Source organism: Pseudorasbora parva, chromosome 2 (genome assembly GCF_024679245.1).
Source record: "Pseudorasbora parva isolate DD20220531a chromosome 2, ASM2467924v1, whole genome shotgun sequence".
Lineage (NCBI taxonomy): Eukaryota > Metazoa > Chordata > Actinopteri > Cypriniformes > Gobionidae > Pseudorasbora > Pseudorasbora parva.
This window is the reverse complement of record NC_090173.1, coordinates 61,371,161-61,388,480: the sequence shown is the minus strand read 5'-3', so window position 1 is coordinate 61,388,480 and position 17,320 is coordinate 61,371,161. Positions and strand designations below refer to the sequence as shown.

The 17,320-nt window shown below is 38.5% G+C and overlaps 1 protein-coding gene across 2 annotated transcripts in view; it reads left to right on the top strand.

Annotated features, from left to right (window-relative positions):
- Positions 1 to 287: 287 nt before the first annotated feature.
- LOC137047870 (oocyte zinc finger protein XlCOF6-like) overlaps positions 288 to 17,320 on the top strand; it is a 56,207-nt gene continuing 39,174 nt past the window's right edge. Inside the window, exons 1-3 of one of the 2 annotated variants that reach the window (XM_067425777.1) lie at positions 288 to 320; positions 2,705 to 2,848; positions 15,242 to 16,960. In XM_067425777.1, the coding sequence (XP_067281878.1) occupies positions 2,764 to 2,848; positions 15,242 to 16,740 (1,584 nt within the window). In that variant the 5' untranslated portion in view covers positions 288 to 320; positions 2,705 to 2,763 and the 3' untranslated portion in view covers positions 16,741 to 16,960. Of the gene's footprint in view, positions 321 to 2,704; positions 2,849 to 15,241; positions 16,961 to 17,320 lie in introns of those variants that run through there. The other variant, XR_010899278.1, reaches the window with a different exon arrangement.

Sequence of the window (17,320 nt, the reverse complement as noted above, 5' to 3'; positions counted from 1 at the left end):
AAAAAATGATAAATCAAATGACTATTCAAATGATAATACAGTTAAATATAAAAACAAAGAAAATAAAATCATTGTGTTATCGCTTTTGTTTTTTTGTTGTTGGCTTACTCTCAATGTGAACTGTATTATTGTGTTATTAAATTATTTCACTAATACAATCAACTCTGAATTGTGTCATATTTACTTATTGTTTCTATGTACATTTCTATGTACTTCTGTGATTTTAGACGCAGCTTTGAACAGGACTTTTATTTTGGTCTCCATGTGTGACATCATCATGCTGCGTCGCGCTCCTGCTGTTGTGATTCTGCTGGAGAAAGGTTTGAGTTTTAAGCGTTTAAAGTCTATAAAGCGACACCGAATGAATGGTGTATTATTAAATGCAACACTGCTTAGCTTTATCTAACATGTATCCGCGTTGTGTGAGTAAAGTAACAGGAGGAGCGTCTCATTTCGCTCTTAATCGTGAATCAGTTCAATCATTAATTCAGTCTCTGGCGAGTGATGAGAGATAATGCCTATAACTGCTAATGAATGCTGATATCTTCAATGATATTACCCCTGGAGTTTCCTTTCGCACGGTTCTGCATTTACATGGCCATAGCCCTTAAACCTGACCAATGAGCTGAAATGTATGCTTTCGTGTAGAGCAACAAAACATAAAATCAGAGCTCTCTTCCAGAGAGAGATAACAACAATTCCTTACATAATACCATATTGGAATAATATTGTAAAGAATTTACAGTGGGAGAAAGTAAATGGTCTTTGTCTCTCATGAGTATCTGCTTACTAATAAAGTAAAATAAATAACATAAGCAAACATTTTCTGGCTCTAAACCTCTCTTTTCTCTATTCAAAGATGATCTAGAGAAGATATGGAAACTATCCAAAGCTCTGTTCATCCCAAAGCAAATAAAACCGTATTTCTATATTCAACCTTTTTGTCCTCATAAGGTGTAAATTTTTTAATGTTTTTTTTATGTTACCCTGGCAGTTTATCTGTATCTGTGTATCGTTTTGTCTCTTTTTGTTGTTTCCATGTGTATCTGTATTGCTTTAATATTGTGATGTTTTAAAATGTTAAATTAAAAAGTGATGAGAGAACAGTAGCTTTCTTTTTTTATTGTCAATTGATTTGCAGCAAATGGTTCAGTGATTCGAAGTGCTGCATTTCTATTTCTACAAATCATTAAATTGCTAAACTGATTAATATATTATGGATCTGTCTAATTTTGTGTTAGTTTCGAGTGTTTTTGTCTAATCAGGTCATCACATATACTCCAAATAAAACCGGAGTGAGGAGAGAAGCTGTTTGAAAAACCAAACACGGCGTCAAAAGGACTTGCGTGTGAAACTTAGATTATCGAAGAGGTGTTTTATTAATATCAAACTGCATCTAAGAATAAAATTGACACCACCAAGTTGTTTAAATAATTGGATAGTAAAATATTCAACAGAGCAGGCCTCCAAACATTTGTTTAAGATAAATCTCTTCTCCTCCAACTAATTTGGTTTGGGTTAATATTGTTCCCTCATTTGAATTGGGAATATATTTTGGGATTTTCTTAGTGGGTATTGTGTAATAAATAAAACCAAAGTGGGATTTAACATTGTTCACAAAATATATCCTGAGAAAACACTCTATAAATGTCTTGATGTCTAAGTGTTTAAAATGAATCTCGTCTTAAATCTGTTTTACTTCATTCAAATGAATATGATTTTTCCAACAACAAAAAAAAAAAATATATATATATATATATATATTAGGGCCGGGACTCGATTAAAAACAAAAATCGAATTAATTAGAGGCTTTGTAATTAATTAATTTCATTTTAATTGCATACAAATATTTGACCTGAGAACAGTGAGAAGTAATTTTCCACATGGATTTGTAGTATACCATTGAATAATGACTGAATACATAAGTTTAATCAACAAAATATAGTTTATTTATTTCAGTCCAGCAGACCAGTGCAATGTTTGCCATTAAGTGAAGCAATAGCATATTTAGAAATACAGTAAATTTCAGAAATTCAGGTAGCCTATAGATAGGTAGACCTTCTGTAAATAGTTTTTCTTAGTAAAACACAATACTTTCAAGCACTTTCAGAACATTGGAAACCCTGACTATTAGAAAACATAACAGGCCATAACAGACTAAGTCAAACTCACAATAACCTTGGCCAAAACATTAAATTCAACATAGTGTCAATTGCATCAACATCATAATAGATAGTTCAACATAAAGTGTACCATTTAAAATAAAATAAGTGCCAGTGATTGACCTCAGTCCCTATTCTTCCAATATGAAAAACAAATCTCTCTGTTGCTTAGGCCACTGTTTGATCAATAGCTTGCACACAACCATGCTCTTGTCGACGCTTCAATCCTTTCGTTTTTTAAAGCAAAATTTCCCATCCAGGGGGCCAAGCAAAGCGGTCTCATCAGCTTCTTCGTTCAACGCTAGTTGGTGTTGCAGTAGAATTGGTCCGTCGAAACTCATTCATTGAAAAACGTTCCACGGTGCGAAAATAGGTGTGGTTAAATATTTTTTTGTGTGTGTAATTAATCTTAATTAACACGTTAAAGTCCCAGCCCTAATATATATATCTATCACTCTCTGGCCCTTGTATTGACTGCTAAACTAGGAGAGATTTAGTGTGGATTTATTTTTCTTTCTGTGAATTATTCTCATCTTAAACAGGACATGCACTGAAAAACTGCCGGAGAAGTGACTGAGATCCACGTGACACTATTATAAAGATGGAGTTTATTAAAGAGGAGAGTGAAGACGTGAAGATTGAGGAAACATTCAGAGGGAAACAAGAAGAAACGGAGGAACAAACAGGTTGGGTTCATGATATTTCGTTCATCCCTATCTTCCTCACTAGCTGTCCAGCTACTTTCGGATCCTCCTCTTCACCTGTATATCCCATTCTTAGGCCTAGTCCACACGGACACGGGTATTTTTATAACCGGAGTTTTTCCTCCTGCGTTTAAAAAAAAAATCCCGTTCACACATGCTCGGTTTTAAAGAAATCTCCGTCTACATGAAAACGCAAAAACCCGCTATCAAGCGCTGTCAAGAGCATGCCACACCAGCAGGCGGCGATATCACCCTAATCGTAAAGGCATATTGGCCAATCAGAAGGCTAGAATTTCATTCTGACGCCTCTGTTCCACAATGTAATAATATACCTGAGCATGTTTCTGTGTCCATGATACAAGCAGCCCTGTTAGCACAGTTACTATCAGCAATATGTGGGCTACGTCCGCCATTGCACAGAATCGTCAACCATAGGGTCGTCAACAAAGCAGTCAGCGGCGAACAATCTGACGTCAAACACAGCGGATAACAGCGCACACTCTGACGTCGCAAGAAGACTTTCTGAAAATCCTCACCCTGGCAGGGGTTTTCAAAAATGTTCGGTTTCAGTGACCTATTGCCCCGTTTCCACCAAAATTACCCGGAACAATTTGTACCAGGAACTTTTTTACAGGAACTTTTCTCCCCCCAGACCTGCAACTGTCTGCGTTTCCACCGCGATCTAAAGTTCAGAGAAGATTAGGCAGATTAGTCCGGTGATGTAGGACTGCGCGCGACTGATCCTCCAAATCAGTGAAGGACATGTCTTACTGCAGTAATCATTTTTGTGTGTACCGATTGAAAGATGGACTATTTACATGAGACGTTATCTAAACCGATCTGGTGTTTACATGTGATGACTTTCAATCGCAATCATTTTGTCACATGCAGTTTGTCTGCAGCATCAAAAATGTCAACGCTGTTTTCTCCAGCAGCTGGAATGCGTTTACTGTAGCCATAGCAACTCTTAACGGCCACCAGGACTAATACAGTATTATTTATAGCTATTTATCTGTTGTAAGGTGTAATAATCATCTCAGAAAAAAAAATGTTCTGTCAGGCGCAGTTAAAGTAAAAACTGCCTGGGGCAATATACGCTGTGTCATTACTCCAACATTATCTTCATAACTTATGAAATAAAAAGTTTACCCCTCAGAAAAATGAGCTTTCCTCTCTTGTCAACATAAGCACGGCGCGCGCCGTCACGTCATGTAAGTAATCGGTCAGGTCGTTTACATGGTGAAAAAAAATTAATAACGAGTATGGAAGAGATTCAAGCTGTGCTGCTTTTGCTGGTTATGTATAGGTTTACTAAAGAGGTAATTAACAACGACAGAAAAGAGCACTAATATGCAGATTCAGCAGCATGCAGCATATTCAGAAAGCTTGTAAAGCTAGATTTAAAATGACAATGTATATTATTATCAGCTATTACGGACATTGCACCTGAGATGGCTGAGACGAACGTGGCGCGCGCCATCAGACAGAGCGCAAGACTAATATTTACTGAACGAGACTTTTAAAAATGCCAGTTGAAATAAAATGCTGCTTGATCTAAACCAATCAGCATGTTCAGCGCCCAAGTCCCGCCCTCGAAAGTTCCTGAACTTTGAAAAAGTACTACCTCGCGAGCAGGGCCGTTTGGAGGGGGAAATATTTACCTGGAACTTCATTTAGACCTTGGTTCCTGAGGTCTAAACACACGAAGTACCACCCAAAGTTTCTGGTTCCTGGGTAAAGTTCCTGTGGTGGAAACAGGGCTTAATACTGCGTTTCAGTGTGGACCAACAGCCGAACCGTGTATAAAAATACCCGTGTTCGTGTGGACAAGGCTTTAGAGCCTCTGATCCATTCCCAGTTTGGGTTCCTTGAGATTTAAAATTTGTATTTGTAATATAATTTTTTGAATTGGCTGCCATGAATCCACATCCCATCCGGGGCGAGAGCTGTGAATGAATGGTGCATGAGTGCAGATAAACATCACACCATTCTTAATCTGTAGGGTTTAATATGGAGTCGGCACACCATTTGTAGCTATAATAGCTTCAACTCTTCTAGGAAGACTATCCACAAGATTTAAGAGTGGTCAAAATTTCCATTCCCAAACATTCTTCTAGATGAGTTAAGAGTCATTAAGAGTTCATTTCACTGGAACTAAGGGGCCAAGCTTAACCCCTAAAAAACATCACTACACCTTAATCCCCCCTCCACCGCACTTTGCACAATGAAGTCAAGCAAGTACCGTTCTTCTGGCAACCGCCAAACCCAGACTCGATATTTTAACACTTCTGAAAAGATTGCAACTTTGGGTTGGCCAAAAGATGTATGGTCATTGTTGCAGTGCAAATTGGCTGGAAAAGCTTTAGAGATTTATTCAACCCTTGTCTTTAGAAGACAGCTGTAAGTACGGTATGGTTAAGCTAAAAATACTTATGATACTTTTTTAATACTTGAAAAAGGTTATGAGTTAGTCCCAGAGGCCTATAGGCAGCGGTTTCATACTCGTAAGAAAAACACCACTATATTGAATTCGCCCGAGACAAGAGGATTATTTTTGATGGTGTACTTCTAGCAAAGTGGAGAATTTTACATCGCTTAGAGAGTTTGTTACTTGAAGCCCAAATAAATGTGAGAATGTTTTTACGGCTGTAAGAGGACATGTTAAAGCAGAGTGTTTGCCCCTGAAGTGTGAGCAGCAAGCCCAAACAAAAGAGATTGCTTTTGTGAACGCGGTCGATAAGTGTGCATTTTGAACCGACTAAAGATGAAGTCAACAGTGTCTACCTACCATTTAGTTTCTAAAGGGGTATGTGTCGCTTTTAGGTAAAGAGGAAGATGCAGGTGTTAAGGGACACGAACGCTGCCCAGTCTTTTGTGTGTGCAGATGTTTGCCCTTTTCAGATCAAACATCAGTTGGATCCTGTAGACTTTTATGGCTCGTTTCCACTGAGAGGTAAAGTTTGGCAGAGAATCGTCCCTTGCGCGTGCGACAGGGGGATCGACAACACAAGAGGCGCCATTTTTAAATCACAAGATTGCAAAACAATGTCGTTGCACAAAACAAAAAGGTTTTTCAGCAAGTCTCTGAGAGAATGGCTCTCGAGGGGTTTCAGCGGACGTCCGAGCAGTGCCACATTAAAAGTAAGAAACTGCGGAGTGACTACCGTAAGGTGAAAGACCACAACAGCCGGAGTGGTGTTCAAAGAAAGAAATGGAAGTTGTTTGATATGATGGACGCCTTCTACGGACACAGACCACTTCGTTGCTGGAGTCGATGACGAAGTCTGTCGGTAAGTTCGTATAACTAGTTGTAACATAAAGTGTACAACGATCAAGGTAAAGCTTACTTTCAATGCACAACTTTAGAGCAGGCCGGTTGTTTGTTTGTTTTGCAAGCCAGTGAGGTATCAACTGAGAATTGCAAGCTATCAAGACGCTAGTTTATTAGCCAGCGGTGGACGGAGTACAAATCTAGAGACGTAACTTACTTAATACAGATACCCTAATACAGCGGTTCCCAAACTGGGGTGCCAATCCCGACTGCGTCAAAGCCCTTCCTTTTTCATTTTAGGTCGAAAAAAGAGTGTGTTTTTTCACTGAAGTTGTGCATTCACTGTGTGCGTGTGAATCCTGGAACGATCACATCCCACCTATCATTTGAGCGTCTGATTTTTTTTTTTTTTTTGCACCAGATTGATTATCTAAAAAAACACATAAATAAAACAATGTAGCAGTGATGGACGGTGTTAGCATAGAAATCTAGACACACCCTAGCGGCAGCAAGTTTAATCTGCCTGTGAGGGTCGTCTAGCAACTCTCAATACCCTTCTGAGCTGTAAACGCCAAACTTTTGTCGGGCCAATCATATCGTGTATAGAGTTGATAGGACGGTCTAGTTGCGTTTGCGTGCTTCTAGTAAACACAGAAGCTGGCGAACGGCGGCCTTTCGAATCAGCTTTGACCGCGACTCTGGAAGACTTGGAGTTAAGCTTTTCTCTGAGAAAAGAACAAAGAACGGCACTGAAGTCATTCTTAAAAAGGGAAGATGTGTTCGGAGTTTTGCCGACCGGATACGGCGAATGTTTAATCTGTCAGCGAGCTCTGCTTCACCTTCGTTGCTCTGGTTGGTTGTAGCGCTATCCTATCGCGTGCAGAGGGAGTTTGAAAGACGACCGTTTATCCCGCCCCTCAGATTGAGCCCTGTCTATGGTGAGTTTCCAGACCAAACATCTTGATGTGGGTCTGGTTTGTCAGGCTAGGACGGTGTGCTAAGATCCTTTAATTAAAAGTTAAACTATCATAGACCGGCTAAAACAATACATAGTCAACTGAAAATTACAGCATTGAAAGTGTTACTCCACCAGAGTGGGCACTTTCATTGAAAGCACAAAGTAAAACTAGCCAACAGATATAGACTAACTATTTTCGCAAAATTACAGGCAGCCATTACCCTCAACTAGTTGTATGATTTTTACAGATAAAGGCAGGTTTCACTGGCAGGGCTTATTGTACTTATTTATTCTTACTTTAGGGTTATTTAATTGATAAGAATATTCGTTAGTTAGCACATGACAGTACAAGAGACGGAATACTTTGTAATACATGACATACAAAATTTTGTTAGTTTAATCTTACCCTCCTGCGCCGTCGTTTTTGTCTTGCCTAGTCTTGACTAGTGCGGTTGTCCGTCTCGTCCTAGCTCCTTAACATTTCCAGAATTTCCCTGTATTTTTCGGCTGTGTTTTTCCTTGCAGACTGCAACCTTTTATCAAACAAAGCTCGTCTCCTCCTTGTTATAAACAGCCACATGCCGAGAAGCAAGAACAAGATCTGCTGTAAGGCCTCCATCGTTCTTCCTCGCACGCACGAATGACGCCAACAGATGCTTTTCGTCATACACCACGCCTATCAAGTGACGTTGATTACTACTTCATGGCATACACCACCTATCAAAAAGGGTACTTTTGGCAGTGGAAACACTCGTCGAATTCATGGTTTACCGAACCGTAATGTACTGTACTGTACCGCTCAGTGGAAACAAGCCATTAGTTTCAGCATAGAGGTTATTAGAGTCCCAGTTCAACCGTATTCATCTGTGGACAGACTTTATGTCTGGTTTTGTGGAGCTAGGTAATGATAAGGCAGGATGGAAAGTGATACCTTCATTAGAAGTAGTTGACTCCCTGTCGACAGAGCATAGTGCTGAATAATTTCTTCAGAAATATCCAAGTGAAGAAAGAAAGATCAGAATGGGTTATGCATCTATGGTCATGCATCTTTATTTGAGTCTTTCTTATGTGCAGATCAGGAGGTTGAGTAAAGGCCTGAAGACAAGTGTCATGTCAGTGATCAGGGGAATGAGGTTGTAGTGAGTGACCCATTGGCATTGACGGTAACTTGTAACAAAAACTTCCGAGTTGAAGCTCAAAAGAAAGGCGTTTCACTTGTAAAATGCTGTAAATTGGCTGACAAAACTGCACTTAATGTCTTATTTTTGATGATATATGGACTACTGATGCGGAAGAGGCATACAAATAATTTTATCGAGAATGAGTTGAATGTTGTTTATCAGGTTGTGCTTCCTTTCATTTTTAATCAGCAGGTAATGCCATTAATGCATGATCATTTGCAGTCGGGACACTTGGGGGTGACAAACTACAACCATGTTTTACAGCATTTTCTTGGTACGGTTTGAAGCGTGATGTGGTACAGTATTGCAAGACTTGTTTGTCATGTTTGCCACCAGGTGATTGGTGGAATCCAAGCCTCTTTAATCCCAGTTTAGATTCATATTCGGACAATCCCAGAATATATGCGTGTGGTCTCCTACCTTCCCACCCTCTAGCATTTCTCTGCTTCTGGACCATTAGCAAATTTTGATAATGCCAATAGATAATGACAAGGCAAGGCCAGTTTATTTGTATAGAACATTTCACATACACAATGGCAATTCAAAGTGCTTTTAAATTAATTGAAATTAATTAAAATAGTGATAACAAATGCATAAAAATACCACGTGTGAGAATTAAAATAAAAACAAAGATAATTAAAATAGTTATAAAGAGAATTTTAAAATAAATAAAATGGTGATAAATAGATCCCTATATGCCTGATTCTACATTTGGATACCCCTATCTGAGATGGAAGAGATGGAGCAGGTTCGCAATGTCTCCTGGACCTTACAAGTCGGTCCAAGACCGGCTTCTGTAGGGGATGTTACCTTTGCCCCGCAGGGCCTCCCCTTTCTTGGGTCCGCTTCCTTGCGAAGCACACTGCTCTCCTTTTCCAATCTCTTCCAGTCAGACAGCCCTTACCAAAAATAATCATCAACAGATGCATAAGAACTAAAAAATATTAGGGGTGTAACGATTCGTTTTAACAACAATTCGATTCGGTGATTTAAATTTTTGGCTAAAAAGTTACTGAATTGATTTCAAATCAATGAATCGTTTCGGATCATATCGTTCTAAATGAACCAATATCGTCCTTAAATCATATCAACAACCTCAAATCGTGATACGAATCGAATCGTTGTTAAACGAATCGTTACACCCCTAAAAAAATATAGAGTTGCAAAGAGAATTACAGGGATGCAAACAGCGCGCTTTTCGGCGCCTCCCGCTTTTTGGGGTGACTTTTGTGACTTTTGTGAATTGTGCAGATCCGACGAGTTTTTAAGGGGTATGTGTGTGTGTGTGTGTGTTGGGGTGCTCTGTGGGCAGGGTTCAGCTGGGAGTGTGTCTGTGAGCAGTGGTTGTTGTGGCTGCGTAGTGTTATCATTGTCGTTGTGGGGTTTGTCAACCGCATGTCCATTCATTTGCTGAAATAAAGTCCTGTGGTAGTCCATACTCTGTAAAGGTGTGTGTGGGTGCCATCCAGGTTGAGTGGGTTTACAGAGCCAGCTGAAGGATGATGAAGGGAAAAATAAATATTGTCCTTTAGCACTCTTGCACCAAGTTTGTTTGGGTGGAGGCTATTTAATGTAAACAGTTGTTTCTGACTCCAGAAGAGATTAAAGTTGTCGATGAAGTTCGCTCTCATAATGCTAATAAAATGTGCTAAAAAACATTTTTTTGTTTTCCAGTCAAACTCTTTGCATTAAAGACTATTGTTGTCCTCAATTGTCTTTTTATTGAGTGTATTATCTGCTGAGTCAAGTAATAGTCTGCTATATATGTGCGACATATGACTTTTATGTAATATATATTGCTTCTGTTTAAGCAATATAAGCAGAATGTTATTATGAAATACTTTACTGCATTAGTTGGGGCTTTCATAATTATATCCTTGTCTTCATGATTTGTAATATACACTCACCTAAAGAATTATTAGGAACACCATACTAATACTGTGTTTGACCCCCTTTCGCCTTCAGAACTGCCTTAATTCTATGTGGCATTGATTCAACAAGGTGCTGAAAGCATTCTTTAGAAATGTTGGCCTATATTGATAGGATAGCATCTTGCAGTTGATGGAGATTTGTGGGATGCACATCTAGGGCACAAAGCTCTCGTTCCACCACATCCCAAAGATGCTATATTGGGTTGAGATCTGGTGACTGTGGGAGCCATTTTAGTACAGTCAACTCATTGTCATGTTCAAGAAACCAATTTGAAATGACTCAAGCTTTGTGACATGGTGGATTATCCTGCTTGAAGTAGCCATCAGAGTATGGGTACATGGTGGTTATAAAGGGATGGACATGGTCAGAAACAATGCTCAGGTAGCCTGTGACATTTAAACGATGCCCAAATGGCACTAAGGGGCCTGAAGTGTGCCAAGAAAACATCCACCGCACCATTACACCACCACCACCAGCCTGCACAGTGGTAACAAGGCATGATGGATCCATGTTCTCATTCGGTTTACACAAAACTCTGACTCTACCATCTGAATGTCTCAGCAGAAATCGAGACTCATCAGACCAGGCAACCTTTTTCCAGTCTTCAACTGTCCAATTTTGGTGAGCTTGTGCAAATTGTAGCCTCTTTTTCCTATTTGTAGTGGAGATGAGTGGTACCCGGTGGGGTCTTTTGCTGTGCGTGTTGTGGCTTCACAAATGCTTTGCTGCATACCTCGGTTGTAACGAGTGGTTATATCAGTCAAAGTTGCTCTTCTATCAGCTTGAATCAGTCGGCCCATTCTCCCCTGACCTCTAGCGTCTACAAGGCATTTTCTCCCACAGAACTGCCGCATACTGGATGTTTTTCCCTTTTCACACCATTCTTGAAATGGTTGTGTGTGAAAATCCCAGTAACTGAGCAGATTGTGAAATACTCAGACCGGCCCATCTGGCACCAACTGCTATGCTCAAAATTGCTTAAATCTCCTTTCTTTCCCATTCTGACATTCAGTTTGGAGTTCAGGAGATTGTCTTGACCAGGACCACACCCCTAAATGCATTGAAGAAACTGCCAAATGTGATTGGTTGATTAGATAATTGCATTAATGAGAAATTGAACAGTTGTTCCTAGGGCTGGACGATATGGCCAAAATTTATATCATGATATATTTCTTAATTTTGGTCGATGCGATATAATTTCGATATCGATATGAACTATATAAAAGCTTTAGAAAAACTACCAAGATCTGCCACAAAGGATGTCTGTACCTACAAACTTCTGACAAATTAATTTGCCAAGTCTATGAAACCTCCTCCTATAAAACTATATAATATTTTAGAAATAAAAACGGTACAAATAAATTAATGTTCACCTTTTATTTGTATTTAGCCTTTATACGAACAAGAAATGTGAAATCACCGTCAAATAAACAAGACTCTCACTTCGCAGACGCAGTATATTGAGCATTTTCTTTTAAGTTTTAAATTTCAGTGAAGAACGATTCATAGCGCTATGGAGCCAGAATGGTGACTTTAAAATTTGGCATCACAAATTAAAATTGTCATTGAAAACAAAAGCAGAACTGAAAAAGGAAACATTGGCATTGAAACATTTGCATTGAAACAAGTATTGGCACTGAAAAAATAAAATTATTAAAATATTACAATCGTATTCTTTTATTGAATTGGGATTTATTTGTATTTTTCAATGACAATCTTCAGATTTTTTCTTCATGTCACTCTTTTTCAGTGACAGTTTTTTTTTACAATGTCAGTTTTTTTTCAATGTCACTGATTTTCAGTTTCAACTTTCTGTCACTGTTTTGGCGTGGAGAGGGGCGGGGTCTGAGGGGAGGGGTAAGTAAGAGGCGACTGCGTTGGCCAATCAGCAGTAACCTTAGTTTTACTATCGTATGAATCAGTGGAGGAATGAGTTTTGACTTGAACACAAGCCTTTGATGACGAATTCAACTGACGTTTTAAAAAACTTAATTGTAAAAATGACTATTGAATAAATGTTTTTTTGGATAAAATGTTGTTTGTTTTGCTTACTTGATTAATGTCACTTAAAAGTAGTTTATTAAACCGGTTTTACTTCATTTTATATTATATGATGAGTGTTTGATCAAACACGTATACACACACACACACACACACACACACACACACACACATATATATATATATATATATATATATATATATATATATATATATATATATATATATGTATACCTTTATACAGCAAAAACATTTGCTTTACCATTATTATAAAAAATAATATTACTTTTAGTTTGTATGTAGCCTACTTTAAATGAAAGTACAAAATTAGTATGACTTTAAAAGTGTCAGGAGACATTTTTATCTTTAAAATAATAATTAGTTTTTTAATTATTTTTTTTATTTATTATTTAGTTCAAGTACAGACATTTCAAGTTTAATGCAATAAAAACGATGAATACAAAGCATTGTAAATACAGCTCAAAGTGTGTAGATCAGAGAATAACAATAACAAGTATAAAATGAACAATACAAATAAATACACAAATATAAGTTTATGAATCAAGGTAGAAAACGTATTGTCTTGTGATCTCATGTTTGAAAGCGTTTCAAAGTATACTGTGAGATCAGTCTTCTAAAAGGTAATATAGGAAGGGTTCTTTCATTTGTGTCATGCTTATAAAACTTCAGCAAAATAATTTAATTATATAAAAAGATTACAGAAAAATACGGGTTTTGGAAACAAAGTAAAATGCCATGAAGTTCTAAAATCTAATACTTGGAATTTCTATTTTAGGAATATCTATTTTAAAGTCAGTCCAAAATGAAATAGAAAAAGGGCAATACAAAAATAAATGTTTAATATATTCAAGTGATGTGTTAAAAAAGTGCATTTATCACAAACAGTATGAATGTTTTTTTAATGATTGACTAAAAAAGTCGCGGTGGTGATGACGTCACGTAACCCGCGCCATACAGAAGGTTTCGAAGGTAACATACCCTGCGTCTCAATCAGCTCCCTAGTTCACTAGAGTGAAAGAAATGTATTTTGTCTTGTATAATTATTTGTGTAGTTATAGTGATTCAGTTTATGGCTCGCTTTTATGCGGATCAGGAAGCTTTTCGCGTCCTGGTCATAGACTGTAAAAAGACGAGAAGACCTCGCGGCACGCCCCATACCTCGCGGCACGCCCCATTTCTTTCCGACCTCATGGCACGCCCATTGCTCCAGTCTGCAGTTACCTCTACTTGGAAACCTGAAGTTTAATATCAGCTTAAGCCCCATTCGCACGGGACTCGTATTTAGGGTTGCCACCCGTCCCTTGAAATACGGAATCGTCCCGTATTTTCAGGAAAAATGACGCGTCCCGTATCAAAGCAATACGGGACGCGATTTGTCCCGTATTTTACATAGGTCCACCCGCATTGTGTGAAGACACGTCCTATTCTGCCCCTAATTGGGTCGCTGCCGTCGTTGGTTTGTTTGATTGGTTTGTTTCAGGTTCACGGGCCGTGAATCACGGCCAATCAGAGTCAGAAGAGGTATAGGTTCTTTTCTATATGGGCAGAATCCATTTGAAACGATGGCGGAGGCAGGTCCAAATACCTCCCCGCGTCCAGCTGTTTTAAAGGTTTAGAGCAGAAACGCAAGCGGATGCAGAGGTACAGACGAGAGTGGGAAGAAATAAATATTTGGCTGGAAAGTGTCCGCGGCAATGAATACCAAGTCAATTGCACAATAATTATTTGTCGGCGAGTGTTTTCAGTGGCGCACGCTGGCCTGTCAGATGTGAGACAGCATGCACCGGGAGAGCAACATTCACTAAATGCAAGAGCTCACCGAAATCAAAGCACTGTCGCACAGTTCTTCATACCTCAAGCATCTCCTGAGGCAGACAGTGTTATGTTTTTTTTTTTTTTTTTATCACCTCAATTTTTTGATTGATAACATTAGATTTCATAAATGCTGCCTATTAAGAAATGATGTTAATAATGTAGGCTACATTAATGATGTTATGGTATGATTTTTTTATTAAGGTTAAGTTGTATAGTCAGACACAAGCATTACTTTAATAAGAGATAAGATATATATATATATATATATATATATATATATATAGATAGATAGATAGATAGATAGATAGATAGATAGATAGATAGATAGACATATATTTAATCAAAATAGGACCTTTTAGGAATAAAATAAACAACTATTTGTTATGCTTAACAAATTTAAATAATTGCATCATCCAATACTATAGAATTAACAATAGACTATAAAAACGGAATAATACATAAATATATTTACTTAACTTACCAAAAATAAAAATGTTGTTTAGTGTTTTATTAAAATAAGAAATGATTGTAGATATTATATCTTTTACAGTTATTTAGGTGTGGTTTCACTGTTTGTATGGTGTTATTGCAAACAGTGACAAATATTTTAGTCAAACTTTGTTCACAACACTACAAAATTACTCGAGTTAATTTGCAATTTCTTATCCTGCTCCCCTCTAAGGTTACAGCAGCTGAGTTTGTTTTTCATTGTCATAGCTGTGTATTATACTGAGTGCATCTGTTCACACTGATTTCAATAGCAGATATCCTATTATAATGTCCATTGGTATCAATCTTAATATATATATATATATATATATATATATATATATATATATATATATATATATATATATATATATACAAATTAGGTTTTAAGTTATGATATACGACCACTGCACTGGCACACCATCGGGACTGTGGTCATCCTGGCCCCGAGGGGTGTGGCCACCGCTGCGGCAGGCGTCCCTTATTTTTCTGTATTGAAGGTGGCAACCCTACTCGTATTATCTGGGGACCTCTGGTGATTTGTAATAATTGCAGAGAATGTCTGTGATCTTAATCCCGTGCGAATCGGCCATGTCTGTAATTTGTAAAGTAAAAACTCCCCGGCAAATTAGCCTATACCTACCATATTGTCTTTATTAAGTGCCATTAAACTGGTGTTAATTTGCATTTGTCTCTTTTTGTCTTAGACCTGACGGGGCTGAAAGAGGAGAGTGAAGTACTGAATGAAATGGAAGAGAAATATCAATTTAAAAATAATTATTTCATAACTGGAGAAAAACCTTGTAGGTGCTTACAGCCTGCAAAGACTTTGTCACGAAAAAAGGCTAAAAATAAGGGAACTAGAAGTAATTTCACCTGCCAAAAATTTGGAATCGGATTCACTCTAAAAAGAATCCTTAACAGACACATGAGACTTCACACTGGAGAGAAGCCTTTCATCTGCCAACACTGTGGAAGGAGTTTTGTTTCAGGTGCAAGCCTTAAAATACACATGAGAGTTCACACTGGGGAGAAGTCTTACATGTGCCCTCAGTGTGGAAGAAGTTTCAGTAGTAAAGGAAACCTTAAAGTCCACACTAGAACTCACACTGGAGAGAAGCCTTACACATGCCAACAGTGTGGAAAGACTTTTGCTGAAAAAGGAAGCCTTGATAGGCACATGCGAATTCACACTGGAGAGAAACCGTTTAAATGCCAACACTGTGGAATAAGTTTCACTCAAAAACAACACTTTGTCGCCCACATAAGGATTCACACTGGAGAGAAGCCGTTCACCTGCCAACAGTGTGGAAAAAGTTTCAACCGAAAAGGAAGCCTTGACAGGCACATGAGTGTTCACACTGAAGAGAAGCCTTGTACCTGCCCTCAGTGTGGAAAGTGTTTCACTAAAAAACAACACTTTGAAGTCCACATGAGGATTCACACTGGAAAGCAACTCTACACATGTCCTCAGTGTGGAAAGAGTTTCACTAAAAAACAACACATTGAAAACCACATAAGGATTCACACTGGAGAAAAGCCGTTTACCTGCCGACAATGTGGAAAGATATTTGCTCTAAAAGAAAGCCTTAAACGGCACATGAGAATTCACACTGGAGAGAAGCCGTACACCTGCCAACAGTGTGGAAAGAGATTTGCTCTAAAAGGAAGCTTTAACCGGCACATCAAAACTCACACTGGAGCGAAGCCTTTCATCTGCCAAAAGTGTGGAAAGACGTTTGCTGAAAAAGGAAGCCTTGATAGGCACATTAGAATCCACGCTGGAGTAAAACCTTTCATCTGCCAACAGTGTGGAAAGACTTTTGCTGAAAAAGGAAGCCTTGATAGGCACATGCAAATTCACATTGGAGAGAAACCGTTTACATGCCAACACTGTAAAATAAGTTTCACTCAAAAACAACCCTTAGAAATCCACATGAGGATTCACACTGGAGAGAAACCCTACACATGCCCTCGGTGTGGAAAGAGTTTCACTCAAAAACGAAACCTTAACAGACACATGAGACTTCATACTGGGGAGCAACTCTACACATGCCCTCAGTGTGGAAAGAGTTTCAACCGAAAAGGAAGCCTTAACCGGCACATGAGAGTTCACACTGGAAAGGAGCCATTCACATGTGGACACTGTGGGAAAAGTTTTGGGTATAAAAAAGTGCTTAAGTACCACATGAGTATTCATGTATGAGAGAACTTGCTTTATATGCCATCAGTGTGGAATACATTTTACAGACAGGAAAGGCCTCATGTTTGAGAGACGGTATAATGTGCTGATTACAGACTGATCTCATTAAATGGCGTATGTATGACACGCCAATTCGTATACCATTTTGGCGTGCTATAAAGACGGATAATCGCTTTTTAGCGTGTTTATCAACGCCATTTCTTTCTACCCCCCTACACTGCCCCTACCCATCACACACACACAGCCCCTAAACCTACCCATCACACACACACAGCCCCTAAACCTACCCATCACACACACACAGCCCCTAAACCTACCCAACACACACAGCCCCTAAACCTACCCATCACACACACACAGCCCCTAAACCTACCCAACACACACAGCCCCTAAAGCTACCCATCACAAGAAACATTCTGCATTTTTACATTTTCAAAAAAACATAATTTAGTATGTTTATTAATCCATTTACCTTGTGGACACACACACATATTCAGACACATTTTGAACGCGTAACTCAAACTCTTTCCTAAACCTACCCATGTGTGTATTATAAAACACAGGATAACAGGCAGATACGACT